Raw genomic sequence first — 21,033 nt, forward strand, 5'->3', positions numbered from 1 at the left:
TTCTTATAACAATTCTGGCAAAGATAAGTATTTCAATCTCAATTCTACAGACAAATACTTAAAGGTTAGTTACTTTGCCCAAGATCTCACAGGTTGTAAGAGGTGGCGCCGTATTAGAAACCCAGGGCTTCGGCTCTGTATTGCCACTGTTTCTCTCAATAGCCCTAACACAACAGTTCACTCCCTCTCATCCTTCCCTTCTTCCAGCTTCTGGCTGGATGGCCACTTAAGGCAATTTGGCCTTAATCACCTCCTCCCAGAATATACAAGGTCCAGACCAATAGAAGAAAGAAGAAAAACAAACCACCTTGGGACAGTGTAGAGCTTGGGCTTGGGTATCCTCGGGAGACCCATCTCTGCTCCAACTGGCCAAGACTTTGGCAACCAGGTTCTTCCCTGGGACCTCCTCCCTACCCCTGAAATGGGAGGGACACATTTCGTCAAGTTAAATGGGCTAAAGAAGGTGGTGGCTATTTTTAGATCCTGGTAGAAATGTTTGTTTCTGTGTATCTAAAAAAAATATTTCTGAAAATCTGGAAGATATCACTGAATAGGAGTTGAGGGGACGCCGGAATGAAGAAGGGTCTTGGAAAAGGGGGGCAGGTGACACCAAGGAGAAGGGAAAAGTATTCATTGTTCACGAGGATATAGAAAATGGAAACTGAGTCAAGCTGCAGGCCAAGCTCACTAAACACAGGTGTTTTTAAAGGCAGAACACTTTTCTTTTCCCTGTCCCTAGTCCCTTTCCTTGTTATTCATCTCCTAAGGGGAAGAAGACGGCATAGGCTGAGGGGTAGGGTAACAGCAGGTGGGATGGAAAGTAGACTGAAGGTTGGGGTGGGAGACAGAAAAGGGTTGGAGGGTCGGGTCCTCTTCTTTCATAGAGACCTTCTTAGTTGAGTTGAGGGACCGTGAGGTCGCTTGAAAAACCCCAGCATTCAAATTCTATGTTTCCTGGGTACCTAGGCTGGAGTGTGGCCCTTTAAGATTCTATCCATAGCTTGCAGCACCCTCCTGCCCCAGGCCTGGGAGAGAAGCTGAGGTCCCACCCCAGATCTTGTCTCTGGGCCTCCAGTGGGTGGAGCCTTGAGGCCAAGATTCTAGCCTCTGGCTGTCTGTTTTTAAATTTAGTACATTCCTGAGTCTTGGCTGCCCACCTCAGGGGAGGTGAGTCTGGAGCTCTGGGGCCAGGAGCCTCAGGGCTCTTGGTCTGGGGGAGTTCCTGCGCCCTCCCCGTAGGTATCCTTGGCAGGTGCAAGCCAGGAAGAACCAGCTATGGCCCTGGGAAAGTCCTTCCTGCTTTCTAATTTCCATCCAGCCTGAACTGGGCATGGTTTATTTCCTCTCCCTTTTTCCTGGTCTTTGCTATTTAACGATTCTAAACAGGGGAATGGGTGAAGAAGGAGGTGAAGGAGTTGCTAGGCAGGAGGGGAAGCCAGAGGGGCAGTGTGAGGGTAGTGCTGGGGGTGAGGAGCCCAACCAGCTCAGCCAGTGGTGAGGCAGTGGAGCCCAAAAATAGTGGCAGAGGCTAAAATTGGCACCTACAAGAGTGCTGAGTTGGGCTTGAAACCTGCAGCCTGGCCCCACTGCTGAGCCAGGGCAGAGAGCTGCTGGATCTGGGTTGGGTCTCCCCTCCCTTCCTTCTTCTCCCATGCCCTTTGGGGCCAGAATCAGGCAGGACCCTGCTAACAGAAGGCTCTGTCCCAGGCCTCTCTGTGCTTCTGGTTTCTCCAGAGAAATGGGAGACCCTGAGAGGCAGAAATGAACTTCATTGTAAGTGATCATAGTTAGACTGGAGGAGGAATTTTCCCAATAGCAGAAAACTCACCCAAAGGCTGGCTCAGGCTGGGGAAAAGGGTCCAGAGAGATGAATGCCCACCTTACCCTGCTTCTTGTGGAGAGGCTGGTTGGGCCCTAACTTTCTTTGACTAGGGCAGGCTGGTTTCTGGTCTTTCAGTTCCGGCTTAACTTGCAACAGAGAGAACTGGAGTTAGACACATGGAAGGCCTTCGGTGAAAGTGGAGAATCCCAACCTAGTCCCCCAAAGTAGCTGGCAGAGGCGGAGCTAGGAGGAGGATGGGCAGAGTGGGGTCAGGAAGGTCCCAGTAGGGTGGGGCATGTGGGAGAATTCTCTCCTCTCTATTCTTCGACCTCTGGGAGTGAATCTTACCCTTCCCGTGTACTGAAGACCCAGCGTTTAGTTCTCCTTTGATTTCCTCTCCCTCTGGCCACCCCTGCCCCCAATCGTAAAAGGGGTCAGTCTGCTCAGGCCTGCTTTGATGGGACCCCGAAGGCCAGGAAGGAACTGGTCCTGGGTTTTCTAAGAGCTGGGGGCGGATGGAATCCTCCTGCCTGCGGGTCTTTAAAGACTGAGGTAACGCAGTACGGGAGGGAGAAAGGGAGGGGGAGGGGAGAAGGGAAGAAGGGGAGGGGAGACGGGAAAGGGCCGACCTGGGTCCGGCGAGGGCTGTGGGGCTGGGTTTTAGGAAAAACAGAGCTAAGAGGCGGGTCTCTGGGGCTAGAGGGCGCCCCCAGGCGCTGGAGGGGAAATAGGCAGAGGGGCCCCTCAAACCTGTCCTAGGACCCTCGTACCTCTCCGAGCTGCCCCCACACAAACCCTGGCGTCCTGCGCGCCGGCACCCCGCCCTCCCTCCGCTCCGCCTCCCCGGTTCCTGAGCTTGGGCGGGGGAGGAGACTCGGGTTTGAGGAACTGGTGCTGGGTGCCGGGCGAGGGGAGTCAGACTTCCTGTCCCCGAGACCAACGCGTGCGGGCCGGACCCCTCCCCCCGCCCTCCCCCGACAATACCAGACGCTGGGGTCCGCGCCGCGTCCTCCCTGGTCCCCCCGTCCGATTATGTCTCGGATCGAATCCCTCACGCGGGCGCGGATCGACCGGAGCAAAGAGCTGGCGAGCAAGGTGGGCTCGGAAACCCCTCTCCCTTCGCCGCGGTCCTCGGGTTCTCCCCGAACCCCGGCACCCGCGGTGCATCCCCTGTCTCCCCGCCTGCTTTCTGGGCGCCAAAATCGGGCGGAGCGGTGGATCGGCGAGCGGCGGGACGGGGTGGGTGGGGACTGCGAGAGAGTGGGTAGGGGTGGGGGGAGCGGCAGACGCGACGGTGCTGGGATCCCGGGAGGGAGCGGAGCGGACCTGGTCTTGGTCGCTTCCGAGCCGGCGGGACCGAGTGCTTTAGGCCGCTCGAAAGAAAGTTGCTCCGGTAAGGGACGGAGCGGGAAGAGGGAGGTGTGTGTCTTGGGGGTGGGGGCGGTGGAAGCTCCGGCACCTCCTCTCCCCCCGGGCCCCACCGGCTTGGTCTTGGCGTGGCGACCCCCCATCACTCCCCAATCCCTGGCTTGGTCGTTCCCCCTTTGTCCCCGCCATCCGGCGGAGGGGACGGGAGGGGGTGGTTTCCCGGCTTCCTCCCACCACCACCACCACCCCTCCAAGACAAAAGTCAGCTCCTCCTCTCCTCGCAAATGGACTTTCCAGCTGTGATTCAGTTCTCCCCTGTGGGTGGGCGGGTGGCTGGGGTCGGGACGGCCGAGGGACGGCTTACTTCCCCCAAGCCATCACCTCTAGGTGAAGGGAGCAGAGGTCTTTGTGTAGCTGGGCTCCTCTCCTCCATCCTGAGCCCTTCTGCTTAGAACATAGGGCCTCCATCCCTATCTGCCCCGCCAGCCTCCTAGCTTCTCCTTCTCCCAACCTGAAACCCTTAGGCTGACACACCTGGCACTGTGCATTGTGTTCCCTGCCCTTCCTCCTCCTCCCCCAGCGCTCTCATTATCTTATCTGCTCGTCTTGGGGTCCCTTCACCTAGCATTTCATGAGTCTGAGTGTATAATTATCCACACTCCTCCCCCGTCATGACCTCTTGGCCACTCCTCTCCAAGTACCCTTTATCCCTGCCTTTGTACCCAGCCCCATTCCCAAGTGCCCTGACCTTTCCACACCCAGACCCCAGGAAATGATGAAGCTGACTTGCAGGTGAATAAGTCAGAGCTGAAAGGAAGGTGGTGCCTGCAGACAGCACCTCCTTTGGGGCCTGCAGACAGCTCCTTTGGGGCCCCCACACTGTACCCATTATCAGAAAGGCCAGGTCCCAGCCCAGAGCTGGTTTAATCTCTGGCTTCTCTCCGACCTGAGTGCCCTACTACCCTGGTGCCAGCCTATGCTGATCACCAACTTTAGCCAAGGGAGCAGTACCCCTTTGGAGTTCTTAAGGGTGATGGAAAGCCCTCCCCTCCACCTCCCTGGTAGTTCCTAGCCAGGCTACCTGTCTTGATGCTAAACTGGGAGAGATAGAGGTTCCATCCTGGGTTGGGGGTGGAGAGCCAGGGAAGGCAGCTTTAAAAGGACTTTCCTTAGGGGGTTGGGATTAGATTTTGCTATCCGGAAAGCAACTGGGGATTCGAGTAGGGCCTAAGACAAACAGAGGGCCGAGGTGAGGTGGCTGAAGTGTGGTGGAACAGTGGGGTGGCAGACAGGCTCTTCACAGCCCTGTGCCAGGCCAGGCCCCAGCTCCAAAAGTCTGTTTATTTTTTCAACCGTTTGAGCTGAGACCCTGGAGTAGAGCCAATGGGGGCGGGAGAGGTTTTTTGAAACCGCAGAAATTTGGTTCCACCCTAAAAAGGAAAGCCATGGGGGAGCCGGTTGGGGGAAGACCTGGCTAGGGGGTATAGAGAGAGGTTGGGGAGGGAGGGGGGCAGGTAGATACTGGGATCCCTTTTCCATTACTGTGGGGAGCTGGGAGGTCAGACACCTGGGTGTTCATGCTCTGTTTTTGTTTTTGTTTTTTTTTTCTTTGGTGACGGGTGGGGGGGACTGGCTCTTCTTTCTACCATGGGGGTTGGCTGTGTGGGGCGGGTAATTTGGGAATCTGGCTGGCAGCGGGGAGTGGGGGGCTGAGTGGGTGGATCTGAAAGGGCAAAGAGGCCACTGGAGAAGGGTGGTTGTCAGTTTGGGCCGGTCGGAAGGGGAGGGCCACCTCCGGAAAACTGTGGTTACAGAATGGGGAGTTGGTTCTTAGCCAACAAACCCTGGATCCCCTCTCCCCCTCCCCCCAGCACACCAGCTGTCTCCTTTCTTTTTATACTGTGGTGGGAAGTAGAGGGGCACCCGCTGGAAAAGACATTATTTGAGGAAGATGGTCTCCCCTGCTACCTCCTTGGGGGGACGGGTCACAGCTAAGCCCTGACACCTCAGCCCCTCCCCGTTCCTTGCCTCATTCCCTGGGAGCTCCTCCTAGGAGGAGGAATGTAAGTTTAACCTGCCCCTTTCTCTGTCCCATCCTCACAGGATCTCTCTGTGTAGCCCCCTCCATGCTTCCTTTTGCTTTTCACTCCATTTCTGTTCTCCCAGGCTGTCTTCAGTCCTCCACCTCCTCTGTTCTCTCTGCTGTACTTCCTACCTCCACAAGCCCCAAACCTCACAGGTCCCCTTTTTCTCTTTAGCCCCCTGTTCTTCCCTTTCTCCTTTCCCAAACCCCAACCATCATATCCCTTAGAACAAAGGGTCCTTTTCTGCCAAGCAGGGACCAGAGGTCCAGGGATGGCTGTGGAGGCTGGGGGTCCCCTTGGAATCTCTGTGGTGGGCAGGTGGAGTGGGGAGTGTGCAGAGCGACTATTTCTTTGTTCTGAGGAATGGAGAGGTGGCCGGCTTTGTGTGCAGGACTAGGAGTGCAGCGGAGAGGAGAGCTGGGGGAGCCCAGGAGGGAGCTGAGAGGGCTGACGGTGTTGGAGGAGAGTGGAAGAATGGGGGGTCCTCCTGGTGGCTGAGTCTTCTGGGGACATAGACAAAAATTCTAGGGGTGGTGGAGGTTAGGGAGAGAGTTGAGAGGGAGGGGAGAAGTGAGGATGGGGGAAGGGAGTCTAAACCTTAGGGAAGTCACTGAGTGACTTGCAGGAGGTTAGATGGGGCCTAGAGAAGGACCTGCTGAGGCCGACCAGAGGAGTTACAGTGGGGTCTGATCTCAGCCACTCTGGCTGTGGAATTTGACCTTGGAATCAAGGAGGGGACAGATGTGAATGTGTGCATCGCCTGTTTGCATGTTACTGGTGTGCTGGTGTGTCAGTGTGTGTCTGCCTGCCTGCCTGCCTGCCCTCCTATTCTGTGCCCAGATGCTCTGGGCTACTGTTTTGAAAGTGGTCAGCAAAGTAGGGGGTTCATGCTGTCTGGCCATGAGGAAGTAGCTTCATCCTTAGCTTCAGTTTCTGGTTGGAAGTATCTAGGAGCTGAGTGAGCGGATTGGTCAGGATTTCTGAAGCTGGTAAGAGGAAAGGCTGAGAGGAGCTGGCTGGACCCTTCCGGGTTTGTTTATGTCTCTTTGGGAGAGGGTGGGGGTGGGGTTGCAGGCAGCAGCTGCCCCCCTCCCAACCCAGCCGGCCTGCCTTGTGCCAGGAGGGCAGGGAGTCCTGGCACAGCTATTGTTCACTTGCACAAATGCCTGTCTGTTTGCATCGCTACCCCCCTCTCTCTCTTTCTGCTTGTCTCTCTCTCCTGGCCTGACAGGTGTGGCCGGGTAGGGGGCAGGCTGGGGTCCAGGATGCTTGGGTCTCAGGGTCCCTAACCTGATTTATTCCTTGTGGCCCTTAGCAATCCTCTTCTGTTTCACCCGTACCCACCCCCGTTGCCAGTGTCTCATCTTCATTCACCAAGCAAACATTTATTAAGTGCCTTTGTGTGTGCAGTGATGTCTTTCTGTGTTGTTTCTGGCTTTGGCATTAGTGTTTCCATTTGGCTGCCTTCCCCTCAGCCTCCTGTCTTCATCTTGTCCCGGGAAGCTCATAAAGGAGCAGGGCCCGGCTGAGACCACCCCAAGCCCTCTTCTCAGTCCCACCGCCAGCAATCCCTCACCTCTTCATTTCCCAGCCCTATAGCTCCTCCTCCAGGGCTCAGTGCTCTTCATAGCCAACGGCGCCTCTGCTGTCCAGGGGCTGAGCCACAGGTGACTCGAATCCCAGCGGAACGCTCCATAGGCTCTCCGGTCACTATTACAGAGGGTGTGGACAGAGGTGTCACCATCTTGGGGAAGGGGCTGCTGCCAGGTACAGCTGGAGGATAGGTGATTCTGAGTACTCTGTGACTCTCCCAGAAGTCTTGATTTGGACATACCTGAGACAGAAGCAAAGGCAGCTGAGAGAGCTGGGCACGCTGGCTCGCACCTGTAATCCTAGCATTTTGGAAGACCAAGGCAGCCGGATCCCATGAGCTCAGGAATTTGAGACAAGCCTGGGCAACATAGTGAGACCTTACCTCTACAAAAACATTAAGTTTTAAAAATCTATTATTAAAAAAAAAAGTCAGATGAGAGCTTAGGGCTTGCTTGGAGAAGCTCTACCTCGCCTGGGTGGATCTGCCTGGCCTTGCTGCCCGCTGGGTGCACAGGAAGCCAAAGTCCTAGCCTTGGCATTGCCTTCCCCTCCATGTACGTCACTGTTTCCTCATCCCTTATTCTGGGAGACAAAGTGGAGAGAAGAGGGGAGACTGTGTCTGCCTTTGAGCTTTTCAGTAGAGATCCACAATGCCCTCTGCCATTGCTCCCATCTTTCTTTCTTTCTTTTTTTTTTGAGACAGTCTCGCTCTGTCACCCAGGCTGGAGTGCAGTGGCGTGATTTTGGCTCACTGCAACCTCCACCTCCTGGGTTCAAGCAATTCTCCTGCCTCAGCCTCCTGAGTAGTTGGGATTACAGGTGCCCACCACCATACCCGGCCAACTTTTGTATTTTTGGTAGAGATAGGGTTTTGCCATGTTGGCCAGGCTGGTCTCAAACTCCTGTGGCTCTTAGCAATCCTCAAGTGATCTGCCCGTCTCTGCCTCTCAAAGTGTTAGGATAACAGGCGTGAGCCACTGCACCCGGCCTGGCCCCGTCTTTCTTTCCGAAAAGTGACTGAGATCTGGGATGACAGTGGAAGGAAGTTTGGGGTTGGTCTTCTGACTTCCAGAGGAAACCCTCAGGGTCTAAACTCAAAGGAAATAGGAGAGAATGGCTTAGAGCCCTTCAGGAGGAGGGAGAAAAGAGAAACAAGAAGAGACAGAAGGTTCTAAAGCTCTGATAAGGAAGGAAGAGGGTTCCCAGAGTAGGGGCCAGGGTGCTACTGAGACCCCATGTCTTGGTGTCCATACATCCTTCCTTGTTTTTTTGCTTCCCTCCTTTTCTTTCATTTTGAAACATGTATTGGGTGCCTGTTGTAAACCAGGTATTGTGCTAAGGGCTTTCATATTCTTTATTTATCCTTGATGTAGCAGTAGTGTGGATGAAGGTGTGTAGCAAGAAGGACTTCCCATGGGATTTGTGGGAAAGAGACAGAATGACTCTAGGGCTGAGCGTGGTGGCTCACGCCTATAATTCTAGCACTTTGGGGAGGTTGGGGCAGGAGAATCACTTGATCCCAGGAGTTCGAGACCAGCCTGGGCAACATAGCAAGACCCTGTCTCTACAAAAAAAATTAAAAAATTAGGTGAGCATCATGATGCATGCCTGTGGTCCCAGCTATTTGGAGGGCTGAGGTGGAAGGATCACTTGAGCCCGGGAGGTCAAGGCTGCAGTGAGCCATGATCATGCCAATGTACTCCAGTCCAGGCAACAGAGTGAGACCCTGTCTCAAAAAAAAAAAAAAAAAAAAGAAAAAAATGTCTCTAGATGCTGGAGAGCAAAGGACTGAACCAAGCAGGAAGGGCCTCTGAGCACTGGGGTGGGTATTATGGATTGTGGAGTAATGGGCCCTTTTTCTTGGTGGATAGGTTCGGTCTTGGAGGTAAAGGGCTGTCCTACTTGGGTGTGGGTAAATGGGAGACCAATGTGATAATCTTAAGAATACCTGAAAAACAGTAGGACAAAGAACCAAACAAGCCCACTCACTCCACTTCTGGAGCAGGCACCCCTGGTAAGCAGGCCCTGTGTCCTTCCATCCTCAGAAGCCTGAGCCCTGGGGCGGGCACAGGCGACCTCGGGACAATAGCACTAGGCAGTGCCAGGGCCGCTTGCTGCTGGGCAGTGCCCGTGCTGGGATGTGCTGCTGCTGTGGCTGCTGCCCGCTGCTGGCCCACCTAGAGCAGGGGTCACTTCGAGAGAGGGTGAGTGTTGGGAGGTGGAGGAGGCAGGGCCCAGAGTACCAGGGCTGTCTGTGGAGCATTGATGCCAGAGATAGGAAGGGCCACTAGAGACCCTGTTCTCTGGCTGCCCCAGTCTTCTCCCTCCCTTTGCCACCGCATCTGAGCTGGTCAGACAGATGAGTGTTTGTGGATGCCACAACGGGAGGGTGGAGGGCAAAGGGCAGAGGTCAGTTGTGGAAGAGGGTACTTGTAGCAGCACTGGGGCACAGCTGCAGCACTGCCCATTCTGGAGTGACCCTGGTCCAGCCATGTTGTTTTTTTAAATACTATTTTCGGCTTGCTTGCTTTTATTTGTGTTTATTTTTTTTTTATACAGATGGGTCTTGCTGTGTTGCTCAGGCTGTTCTCAAACTCCTGGCCTCAAGCGATCCTCCCACCTCAGCCCCACAAAGCGCTGGGATTACAGGTGTGAGCCACCTCACCGGCCTCTTGCTTTTATTTTGTTTTTTTTCTTTCTTTCTTTTTTTTTTTTTTATTATACTTTAGGTTTTAGGGTACATGTGCACAATGTGCAGGTTTGTTACATATGTATCCATGTGCCATGTTGATTTCCTGCACCCATTAACTCGTCATTTAGCATTAGGTATATCTCCTAATGCTGTCCCTCCCCCCTCCCCCCGCCTCTTGCTTTTAATTCAAATGTGATACGTGCTCAAACTTGGTTTGTGTTATATAGAAGACTGGGAAGGCAGGAGAGGAGGAGCAAAGGGAGAGTGTATGGCAGTGGGAAGAGATATTTGGGCTTGGTGTTTGAGGTCCTGTGAAGTTATTATTCAAAGGTGAATTTGAACTTTTTTTTTTTTTTTTTTTTTTTTTTGAGACATAGTCTCACTCTGTGGCCCAGGCTGGAGTGCAGTGGCCCAATCTCAACCCACCGCAACCTCCAACCTCCCCGGTTCAAGCAATTCTCCTGCCTCAGCCTCCCAAGTAGCTGGGATTACAGGTGCCTGCCAGTACGCCCAGCTAATTTTTTGTATTTTTAGTAGAGATGGGGTTTCACCATGTTGGTCAGGCTGGTCTCGAACTCCTGACCTCAGGTGATCCACCCACCTCGACCTCCCAAAGTGCTGGGATTACAGGTGTGAGCCACCGCACCTGGCCTGAATTCGAACTTCTAAAAAGGTGTAATTTGTCTCAAGATAGGTGGAGGTTAGACCAAAGGGAGCATTTTCTAGTGGTCCAGGTAGGCAGGTACCAGAAGAGAAAAAAGGAGGCCAGAACAGTTTAGAGGTTTGAGCTCGAGGCTAGAGGCAGCTCAGCTTCCTGAGTAAGCCTAGGTAGAGGAGCAGGTGGCCTGCGTGAGGAGGAGGGGAGGAGAGGCTGTGGGCGGGAGAGGAGAACAGTGGCAGAGAAGCAAGGCTGAGAAAGGGAAGGCAGAGTGGGAGGAGCCTAGGAGGGAGACCCTGAGAGGAGAAGGGAGGACATAGAGAGAGCAGGAGACAGGAGGAGGATGCGAACAATGGATGATTGGGGATGGGGAGGATGCATGAGGGGAGAAGGGATTGACCCCAAGACCTCTGGGCTCTGGACATCATCAGGCAAACCTGGAGCTTGGGAAGAGAGGCAGGAAAGAGAAGGATCTTGGGCCTAGGCACTGCAGCCCCATGCCCTCTGTCCCTGCACTGTTGACTCAGCCCCTCCACACTTCCCCTTTCTTTCTACCCTTTTCTGCCGCAAGCACCAGGCCCGTGAATCTCTTCCCCTCCTCCACCTCTCAGCTGCTAGCGTGGCCTCATGGCCTCGGCTGAGTCAGTACTGGTCTCCTAGAGTCCAGGCTGAGTGCTTCCCGCTGAGCTGTAATCATCTGTCCCCAGCCCAGGTCCTCTGACTTGGGGCTTCTACCCTCAGCCATCTGGATCCTGATTTTTGATTTCTGAGAGCCTGGGAAACCTTGGAGGGAGTGGTCTTCTCAGCTTATAGTTCTACTCCAAGAGCAGAGGGAAAATCCAGAGATCGGAGGTCACAACTAAGGAAGGTCCTAGAGTAGTTGGAAGAGTGATATCCCCCTCTTCTCACCTTCTCAGGCTTTTTGGGAATCACAGGGGCTTGAAGAGGGACGGATTGGAGGTCAGGGAGAATGACTTGACTTGCAGAGGCAGGGGCACTGGGGGAAGTGGGAGACAGCAGAGATGGAAAACGCAGCTCAGAGGCTCCGAGGAAGGCGTGCGCCATCCCTGCAGAGATCAACACTGAAGGATGGAGGGTAGATGTCAGAAAGGACTTCCTAGGATGGGAGAGACCAGTTGGGTGAGGAGCAATAGAGGAAACTCTCCTAGGTTTTAACTCTGGAGAGTAGTATGAGAGGGATAAAAGTTAGACTGCAGGAGAGATTTTCCGCTGGAAGCAACCGAGATGGCTGGCTGAGCTTCCTTACTTAAAGATCCTAGAGTGGAAGAGTGACCCAAAGGCAGCTGCCTTTGCCTCAAGGTTAGTAGGGGACATGCCGCCTCCCAGACAGGCCCTGTGTGCCATGGCTGAGGGGTTGGTGAAAAGAGTTTTAGAGGTCTGGGATCCTGACCCCTGGGTTGGGGGTGGCAGGGGAGGCATTCTGCCCCCTTCAGCCAATCTAATAAGGGGATCTCCTGCCCCCCCACTGTGACTGCCACAGAGACAGCGGATCCAACACTGGTTGTCATGGTTATAAGAGGAGCTAACTCCCATAGATTGGAAAGCGCTGGTGAGCTGGCACCCTCCGCTTCGCCTGCTCTCCCCTCCTCTCTGCGCATCTTCCCCCTAGCACAGAGAAGAGAGTACAGCAGCTCGGGGGCGAGCAGAGCTAGGGCTGGGAAGGTGGAGTGAGGACGCAGAGACCTAGAGCCAGGGAGATGAGTGGCAACAGGAGGCAGCCCAGCCGCAGGGGCCAGGTAGGTCAGGGACCCAGAACCCATCCGGGCTGGCTGCCCCAGAGCCTGGCCTGGTCACTCCTGGACAGCTGCCTCTGACACCCAGTTGCAGGCTCTGCTTTAGGAACTGGTGTCTTTCCAGCATCCTCAGGCTGGCATTTCTTCCTTGCTTCTGCCTCCAGCCTGTCTCTCTGGACTCCAGGCACCCTGGCATTTCCCAGCCTCACTTCCTCTCCCTCTCATCCCTTCCACAGACCCGGGAAAAGGAGAAGATGAAGGAAGCCAAGGATGCCCGCTATACCAATGGGCACCTCTTCACCACCATCTCAGTTTCAGGCATGACCATGTGCTATGCCTGTAACAAGAGCATCACAGCCAAGGAAGCCCTCATCTGCCCAAGTAAGTTGTTGGGACCCTGAAAGTCACCCAGACTCGGTGCCCACTGACCCTGATCTTTTCATCTGTTTTTTCTGCCTGGATCCATGAGGGTCACTCTTCTCTCTGATCCCCAGCTGGGCCCAAATGCCAGGGCCAGATGCTTGATCCCTTGCTCCCTGTCCTCACGCTGAGGGGTGGTGGCTGTTGGAATATGGCATAAGCCGGACTATCTGGGAATGTGGGGGAGGGGAGGCTGTGCTGGCTCCTCTTGCAGCTGTCATCCACCAGGCACCCCCCCTTGCTCCCCGAACAGCTGCTAAGGGTTAGGGGAACTGATTGGAGAAGGAGCAGGAATGTTGTATGTGTGGAGGGGGTGGGGTGGGGGGTGATAGAGGAACTGGGTGGAAAGCTGCCAGCCTTGCAGCTGGCTCTGCCTGTCTTCCTAGGCAGAGCTGGGCATTCAGGACTTCACAGTCCCCTTGCCCCTTTCTTTCTATTGACGATGCGTGGAGCTTGAAATCTCTGCTGTTTCAAGCAGAAGATGTGATTAGGACCCTTCAACTCAAATTTCTAGTGAGAAAGAGGGAATGTAGTAGGGATGTGTGTGTTGAGGGGTAGGGGTTAGAATTCCTGCCCTTCATCCACATCTGAGCGTAGCCCTGTCTTTAGGGAGTATAAGCCAGGAATTCTTTCCTTCCCCAGTATACAGAGGGCTCCTGCTGCCCCCTCTCCCTCAATTCCTCCTGAAGTTATGGCAGAGATGCCTCTGATTAGAGCAGGATTGAAGGTATTATGACCTGCTACTGAATAGCGGACAAAAGCTGTAGCCTGTAAATCCCTATGAAACTTGGGGAAGGAACCCCCAGAAAGAACCAGTGATGGGCAACCTGCTCGGGTCCCCTTCTACGCTGTGGAAGCTTTGTCATTTTGCTCTTCACAATAAAGCTTGCTACCGCTCAAAAAAAAAAAAAAGAAGAGAACCAGTGAAGCCTCCCTACTTTCCTCACTGTTCAATTTAGAGTTGTGAGGATGAGGAGGGAACCCCAATCTAGATCCCTATAGAGACCTGACAAAATTCCCAATCCGGAAGCTTGTTGCCAGGGGAACAGGGGAGGCGGGCAGCACTATTTTGAGAGCAGGTGGAAAGCGGAGGTTCGATCCAGAGACACTGAGTGTTGGGGGTAGGAGAAGGGAGCTCCAGGGGGGTGGGGGCAGCTGCAAACCCCACTTCTGTCTGCCCCCTCTGCTCCACCCTGTTTGCCTTGTATTTGTGGAAGTGAGCCTGGTGCTGGGTATTGTCTAAAAGAGTTAGCAGAGTTTCCGGTGTTGTTGGATGGGGGAGGGGAAGCTGGAGAGGGCCAGGAGCTGAGGGCATGTCTGGGAAGGGCACAGCCGGGGTCCCAGTGCCTAGGCTCAGCGAATCCTCCTTTCTTCTTCTCTCCTACCCCATGGCAAGGTGGGGTGGAGGATGGCGGAGAAGCAGATGGAGTGTGGGAGCTGTGGATTTGCCAGAGTTGGGGGAACAGGACTCCCTGGGCCTGGAAGGGAGAAGGCCAGGCTTGGTGGGGAGTTGCCTGTCCCTTCTTTACCACTGGAGCCATCAGCCTTGGAGCTGCTGAGGCCCAGCCAGAGTCCAGGGCATGTGGTGCAAGGGAAGGAGCACGGCCTTTGGATTCAGGCCCACTGGAGTGTAAACCCCAGCTCTCCCACTGGCCGTGTGACCTCTGATGGACGATTTAGCCACTCCAGGACAGGTTCCTCATACATGAAATGAGGATAACTGAACCTCCCTCCATGGGTGGTTAGGATTAAGTAAATGTGGAACATTTACTATTATAAAAGCTCAGGGAATGTAAATTTCCCCTCTGCCCCTAGCCCCCATCCCGGCTGCCTCTGTGCCATCTTCTGTTCTGTGGGAGTCCTCTCTTCCATCTGCCATTCGCAACCACCTTCGTGCTTCTTGAGCTCATCTCTGGCAGCCAGTGACCCCTGCTCCCCTCTGGTCCATCCTTCAGGCCACCTGGGGGTCAGGATTGCCCATCCCACTTGATTGTTTAATTTCATTCAGCACCTATACCCCCCTCACTTCATTTCCTGCTTGAAGGAAGAGGGAGGTGGGAGGAGAGGGACTGGGGTGTGGTAATGGCCCAGAAGTCGGGGAAGCGGGGAGAGTCCCCGAGGACTGTGTGGCCAGGAGGAGATGGGTGTCTGCATGTGGGTGTGTCCCCTCCTGTACCACCCGGCCCTCCCTTCACCCTCTCTACCCCACCCTCCCAGCCTGCAATGTGACTATCCACAACCGCTGTAAAGACACCCTCGCCAACTGTACCAAGGTCAAGCAGAAGGTGAGACGGCAGGGAGGGCAGAGGGCTGGGGGAGAGGGTAGTGAGTATGCGGTACCCTCATGCCTTTTCCATTCATTCCCTACCCTGTGTTTCTCACCACCCACCTCCTCACCAAGGGGCAGCCCAGACCCTCAACCCCAGGCCTCGGGCCCCAAGTAGGCCAGGCCTGTTGCTGCAGACATGTCCCCGCAGCACTGGGCTCAATCACCCTGATCCCCTTAACCATAGTGCCAGCTTTCTCCTAAGGGGGCCGGCCACCTAGCTCCTGCCCCATGCCTCTGGGGGTGATCCTTAGGTGACAGCCATTCTTGGTATCTCTCTCCTTCTCTCTGTCTCACAGCAACAGAAAGCAGCTCTGCTGAAGAACAACACTGCCTTGCAGTCTGTCTCTCTTCGAAGTAAGAGTGAGTAGTTGGGGAGTGGAGGAGGTCCTCTAAGACCCTGGACCCCAGGCTGCTCAACCCATGGGCTCTGCTGCCCCACTAAGGTTGTTTCCAGGAACAGCACCTTCCTCTTCTCAACTGGAAGCAGATAGTGGGGGCCTAAGGGATGGTTCAGACTCTTGGACTTAGAGGCAGGAGGGGAGAGTCCGAATGGGGATGAGGGCTGGGGATGGGTGGTCGCCTGAGCCTGGCCACAACCTGCATTTTTATCAGTCATTTACACTGCATTTTGGGAGTGTTGGTAGCAGCTGTCAAGTGTCAATTCAGACAGCTTTGGTGTAACAGAAAGAGCATGGCCCTTAGGTAAAAAGAGCAGAGCCTCAGTCCCTGCCTAGCCATTACCCAAGTCACCCTGGACAAATCTTTTTGCCTTTCTGAGCTCCTGTTTGTTTATAGGCTTATGTCAGGGAGGAGATAAGTAAGAAAAAGCTCTTTGTGAACATTAGAGTATGACACAAATGTAAGGTGGCATTCTCATTATCATCTTTCTTGACTAGAGGGGCTGAGGTGGAGTGAGAGGATGCCTCATTCCTCATTGAGGAGCCTGGGAGGCCTCAATCCCAGGAAGCACCAGAGTCTGATGTTTGCCTCCTGGGCATCTCTCCCCCACAGCAACCATCCGGGAGCGGCCAAGCTCGGCCATCTACCCCTCCGACAGCTTCCGGCAGTCCCTCCTAGGCTCCCGCCGTGGCCGCTCCTCCTTGTCTTTAGCCAAGAGTGTTTCCACCACCAACATTGCTGGGTAAGCCTCTGTTTGGGGAAAGGGGCAGCCAGAGAGTGTGGCAGTGGAGACCAAGGGGGTGCTGAGAGGTCCCTTTCCATCCCTGAGTTCAGAACTGTAGACACAAATAAGGAGAACTTAGGGGGACCGCCTCTTGGATCCTGGCTTTGGCTTCCTACCTGGGAAGGGATCTTTTGCCCGACTGGGGGTGATGCAGACAGCCCCCACTTTCTTCAGACATTTCAATGATGAGTCTCCCCTGGGGCTGCGCCGGATCCTCTCACAGTCCACAGACTCCCTCAACATGCGGAACCGAACCCTATCCGTGGAATCCCTCATTGACGAAGGTGAGCAGGCCTGGGCCCAGGGGAGCCCTGAGGAAGATGAAGAGGGGCTGAGGATGATATGCTGGTGGGAGTAGCCTGGTAGGGCAAGGAGGGAAGGGATCTAGAGAAGGTCCAGGGACCCAGGGAACGGAACTCAAGACCTCTGAGTTGCTTGCCCTGCAAATGTCCAGCAGAGGTAATCTACAATGAGCTGATGAGTGACTTTGAGATGGATGAGAAGGACTTTGCAGCTGACTCCTGGAGCCTTGCTGTGGACAGCAGCTTCCTGCAGCAGCATAAAAAGGAGGTGATGAAGCAGCAGGATGTCATCTATGGTAAGCCAAGACTACCCTAGTCTTCCTCTTCCTTCAACAGGTCCTGTTTATCTATGTCCTTCTTTCTCTTTTTTTTTTTTTTTTTTTTTTTTTGAGATGGAGTCTCAACCAGGCTGAAGTACAGTGGCATGATCTCGGCTCACTACAACCTCCACCTCCCAGGTTCAAGTGATTCTCATTACAGGCGCCTGCCACCATGCCGGCTAATTTTTGCATTTTTAGTAGAGATGGGGTTTCACCATGTTAACCAGGCTGGTCTCAAACTCCTGACCTCAGGTGATCCGCCCGCCTCAGCCTCCCAAAGTGCTGGGATTACAGGCATGAGCCACCACACCCGGCTATGTCCTTCTTTCTACCAGTCCCTACCTCTCAAAACCCTTTCTCTTATATCTTCTTGGCCTACAAGACCCTGCCTGGTATCCCACTAGGTTGCCCACTAGGTCCCCACCTCTTGATGCTGTTGGTCTCCAACACCCTCTGTTTATCCCTTCTTTATCTCAGTCTTCAGTCTTTACTCTGTGCTTCTTCCATGCTTAACACCGTGCTGGAGACTGTGGGAAGCCTCTACATGTAGAAGACATATGGTTCTTACCCTAAAATAGCTCACAGCTTGAGATGATAAGGTGTGAAGATAAAAAATGGAACTGGGCGTGGTGGCTCATGCCTATAATCTCAGCGATTTGAGAGGCCGAGGTGGGAGGATCACTTGACGCCAGGATTTTGAGACCAACCTGGGCGACAGAGCAAGACCTCTGTCTCTAAAAATATATATATATATATATATTTTTTTTTTTTTTTTTTTTTTTTTGAAGCGGAGTCTTGCTCTGTCGCCAAGGCTGGAGTGCACTGGCGCTATCTCGGCTCACTGCAACCTCTGCCTCCCAGGTTCAAGCAATTCTCCTGCCTCAGCCTCCCAAGTAGCTGGGATTACAGGCACCTACAACTACACCCGGCTAATTTTTGCATTTTTAGTAGAGACAGGGTTTCATCGTGTTGGCCAAGCTGGTCTCGAACACCTGACCTCAGGTGATCCACCCGCCTCGGCCTCCCAAAGTGCTGAGATTACAGGCGTGAGCCACCGCGCCCAGCCGTCTTTAAAAAATATTTTAAAAAACTAGTCAGGTGTGGTGGCATGTGCCTATAGTCCCAGCTACTTGGGAGGCTGAGACAGGAGGATCGCTTGAGCCCAAAAGTTCGAGGCTGCAGTGAGTTATCATTGTGCCACTACACTCCAGCCTGGGCACCAGAGCAAGACCTCATTTCTGGAAAAAAAAAATAATAAAATTTTTAAAAGATAAAAATGAGGGCCGGGCGTGGTGGCTCATGCCTGTAATCCCAGCACTTTGGGAGGCTGAGGCGGGGGGATCACGAGGTCAGGAGTTCAAGACCAGCCTGACCAATATGGTGAAACCCCATCTCTTCTAAATATACAAAAATTAGCCGGGCCTGGTGGCACGTGCCTGTAATCCCAGCTACTCAGGAGGCTGAGGCAGAAGAATTGCTTGAACCTAGGAGGTGGAGGTTGCAGTGAGCCAAGATCATGCCATTGCACTCCAGCCTGGGCAACAGAGCGAGACTCTGTCTCAAAAAAAAAAAAAAAAAAAGATAAAAATGATTAGAGGCCGGGCGCGGTAGCTCACGCTTGTAATCCCAGCACTTTGGGAGGCCGAGGTGGGCGGATCACGAGGTCAGGAGATCGAGACCACGGTGAAACCCCGTCTCTACTAAAAATACAAAAAAATTAGCCGGGCGTGGTGGCAGGCACCTGTAGTCCCAGCTGCTCGGAGAGGCTGAGGCGGGAGAATGGCGTGAACCCGGGAGGTGGAGCTTGCAGTGAGCCGAGATTGCGCCACTGCACTCCAGCCTGGGCGACAGAGCGAGACTCCGTCTCAAAAAAAAAAAAAAAAAAAGATTAGAAAATTATCTAAGATCATAATAATGCAGAATATTAACCTGGAAGGGACCTTGAAAACCTCACGTGAACTGTGAGGTCCTTATCCTAGGGTCCCACCAGTTTTAGCTAAGACAGGGTAAAGGCCAAATGTCCCATTGTCCCCCACAGAGCTAATCCAGACAGAGCTGCACCATGTGAGGACACTGAAGATCATGACCCGCCTCTTCCGCACGGGGATGCTGGAAGAGCTACAGTTGGAGCCGGGAGTGGTCCAGGGCCTGTTCCCCTGCGTGGATGAGCTCAGTGACATCCATACACGCTTCCTCAGCCAGCTATTAGAACGCCGACGCCAGGCCCTGTGCCCTGGCAGCACGCGGAACTTTGTCATCCATCGCTTGGGCGATCTGCTCATCAGCCAGGTGGGAAAAGGCAGGACCCCTGGGTGACATTCATGGAAGGAGGTGTGACTGGGTTGGGCATTTCTTGGGTCCGAACTCTAGGGGTTGGAGGGGAACCAGGGAGAGCTGGAGAAACAGGAAGCCAGCCTATTTGGCAGGAGGCCAGAGGTGCGTCCAGTGGGTAAAGTGTGGCTTTGGGGGAAGGCTGACCTAACCTTGCTCGACCAACTTCTAGTTCTCAGGTCCTAGTGCGGAGCAGATGCGTAAGACCTACTCGGAATTCTGCAGCCGCCACACCAAGGCCTTAAAGCTCTATAAGGAGCTGTACGCCCGAGACAAACGCTTCCAGCAATTCATCCGGGTGAGCGGACCTCTCCAGATCCCATGCTCATGGCCCAAACCCACCCTCCCTGACTCATGGGGGTAGTGCCTGTGAGCTGCACCCACATGGAGGTCAGGCATTCGCCACCCATGCGGACTATCCACACACAGTAGTAACCCCTCAGAATGCTTGAGCACATTGTGGTAGTTTCCCAAGTACTTTTTGCTCCTTCAGTTGGTCCTCACAACAAACTTGTGGCATTATTATCCCCATTTTCCAGATGTGTCACCTAGGCAAGCATGAGGTAAATGGCCACACCAGGGCCAGCACCAGAGCTCAGGCCCCAGGCCTTTCTGTTGCCCTCCCCTCTGGCCCTGAGCCCTGCCTCCTCCCTTGTAGAAAGTGACCCGCTCCGCCGTGCTCAAGCGGCACGGGGTACAGGAGTGCATCCTGCTGGTGACTCAGCGCATCACCAAGTACCCGGTACTCCTCAGCCGCATCCTGCAGCATTCCCACGGTGAGTAGGCAGGCCCAGGAGAGGGCCATTGGGAGATGGCCACCTGGGATGAGGAAAGGCTCGGTATGACCACGGGAAGGGTGGGGTCAGGTGTGAAACCCTGGGCAGCCTCTAAAGGTGGAATCAAGACACGATGGGAACTGGGATGTGAGTGAAGCTGGTTGAGCCGTTCGCCATGCCAACCCCTGGTGCCAGGGATCGAGGAGGAGCGCCAGGACCTGACCACAGCACTGGGGCTAGTGAAGGAGCTGCTGTCCAATGTGGACCAGGATATTTATGAGCTGGAGAAAGGGGCCCGTCTGCAGGAGATCTACAACCGCATGGACCCTCGGGCCCAAACCCCAGTGCCTGGCAAGGGCCCCTTTGGCCGAGAGGAACTTCTGCGGCGCAAACTCATCCACGATGGCTGCCTGCTCTGGAAGACAGCGACGGGGCGCTTCAAAGGTCAGACCTGCTCGGCAGACTAGACAGGAGTTTAAAGTCAGATGGAGAGTGGGAGATGCCTGCAGGCCTTAGAATCAACCTCTCTCGGCCGGGCGCAGTGGCTCACGCCTGTAATCCCAGCACTTTGGGAGGCCGAGGCGGGCGGATCATGAGGTCAGGAGATTGAGACCATCCTGGCTAACACGGTGAAACCCCGTCTCTACTGAAAATACAAAAAATTCGCCAGGTGTGGTGGTGGGCGCCTGTAGTCCCAGCTACTCAGGAGGCTGAGGCAGGAGAATGGTGTGAACCCGGGAGGCGGAGCTTGCAGTGAGCCGAGATTGCGCCACTGCACTCTAGCCTGGGTGACAGAGCAAGACTCCATCTCAAAAAAAAAAAAAAAAAAGAATCAACCTCTCTTTATGCAGCCCATACAACAGTGAGACTCAGTGGGAGAGAAAAATAGGATCTCTGTGGCAGAAAAGCCTGAATTCTGCAGTTAACTTTATGGACCATACAGGGCCTTCCCTATCAGTATTTTATAATTTCTTTGGTCCTTGCATGCCCAGAGAGCTACTAGTTTTACTGAGGAAGACAAAGAAGCTCTCAGACTGGAGAACAGGATCAGTTGATTCCCCCAGCTGGAATCCCAGCTACCAGGGTTGGGAGTAAGCAAGAGCTTTGGGGAGTGTGGCCAGAGGAGGCCCAGAGGAGGGGACTGAGCCAGTGAAGGACAGGCAGGGAGGAGAAGAGACAGCAGGGCAGAGGGGGCAGATCAGGGGCCAGGGCACACTTTCCCAGGCTCTCTTTCCAGAATTTGTCTGCACTGGCAAAGTCTTTCTCACCTAAATCAAAGCAAGAGAATAGCAGGCCTTGGCTTTGGGGATGAGATGTGAGGGACAATAGGAAACTGTGATACCTGAGGCCAAAGCCTGCCTGAGCCTCTGTACCTGTGTCGTGAAATCCCTGCTCCCTGGG

The 21,033-nt window shown here is 54.2% G+C and overlaps 1 protein-coding gene across 20 annotated transcripts in view; it reads left to right on the top strand.

The window, feature by feature from the left end:
• ARHGEF2 (Rho/Rac guanine nucleotide exchange factor 2) overlaps positions 1-21,033 on the top strand; it is a 54,169-nt gene that overhangs the window by 18,093 nt on the left and 15,043 nt on the right. For 3 of the 20 annotated variants that reach the window (XM_030824241.1, XM_030824239.1, XM_030824242.1), the window contains 10 exons: positions 12,208-12,352; positions 14,609-14,676; positions 15,017-15,080; positions 15,732-15,861; positions 16,078-16,187; positions 16,358-16,501; positions 18,564-18,814; positions 19,029-19,154; positions 19,515-19,632; positions 19,828-20,076. In XM_030824241.1, coding sequence (XP_030680101.1) covers positions 12,208-12,352; positions 14,609-14,676; positions 15,017-15,080; positions 15,732-15,861; positions 16,078-16,187; positions 16,358-16,501; positions 18,564-18,814; positions 19,029-19,154; positions 19,515-19,632; positions 19,828-20,076 — 1,405 coding nt within the window. Of the gene's footprint in view, positions 1-2,666; positions 2,918-3,109; positions 3,216-8,579; positions 9,072-10,204; positions 11,538-11,743; positions 11,975-12,207; positions 12,353-14,608; positions 14,677-15,016; positions 15,081-15,731; positions 15,862-16,077; positions 16,188-16,357; positions 16,502-18,563; positions 18,815-19,028; positions 19,155-19,514; positions 19,633-19,827; positions 20,077-21,033 lie in introns of those variants that run through there. The other 17 variants (XM_030824250.1, XM_030824251.1, XM_030824238.1 and 14 more) reach the window with 15 other exon arrangements.

This window comes from Nomascus leucogenys, chromosome 12 (genome assembly GCF_006542625.1).
Source record: "Nomascus leucogenys isolate Asia chromosome 12, Asia_NLE_v1, whole genome shotgun sequence".
In the NCBI taxonomy this organism is placed as follows: domain Eukaryota; kingdom Metazoa; phylum Chordata; class Mammalia; order Primates; family Hylobatidae; genus Nomascus; species Nomascus leucogenys.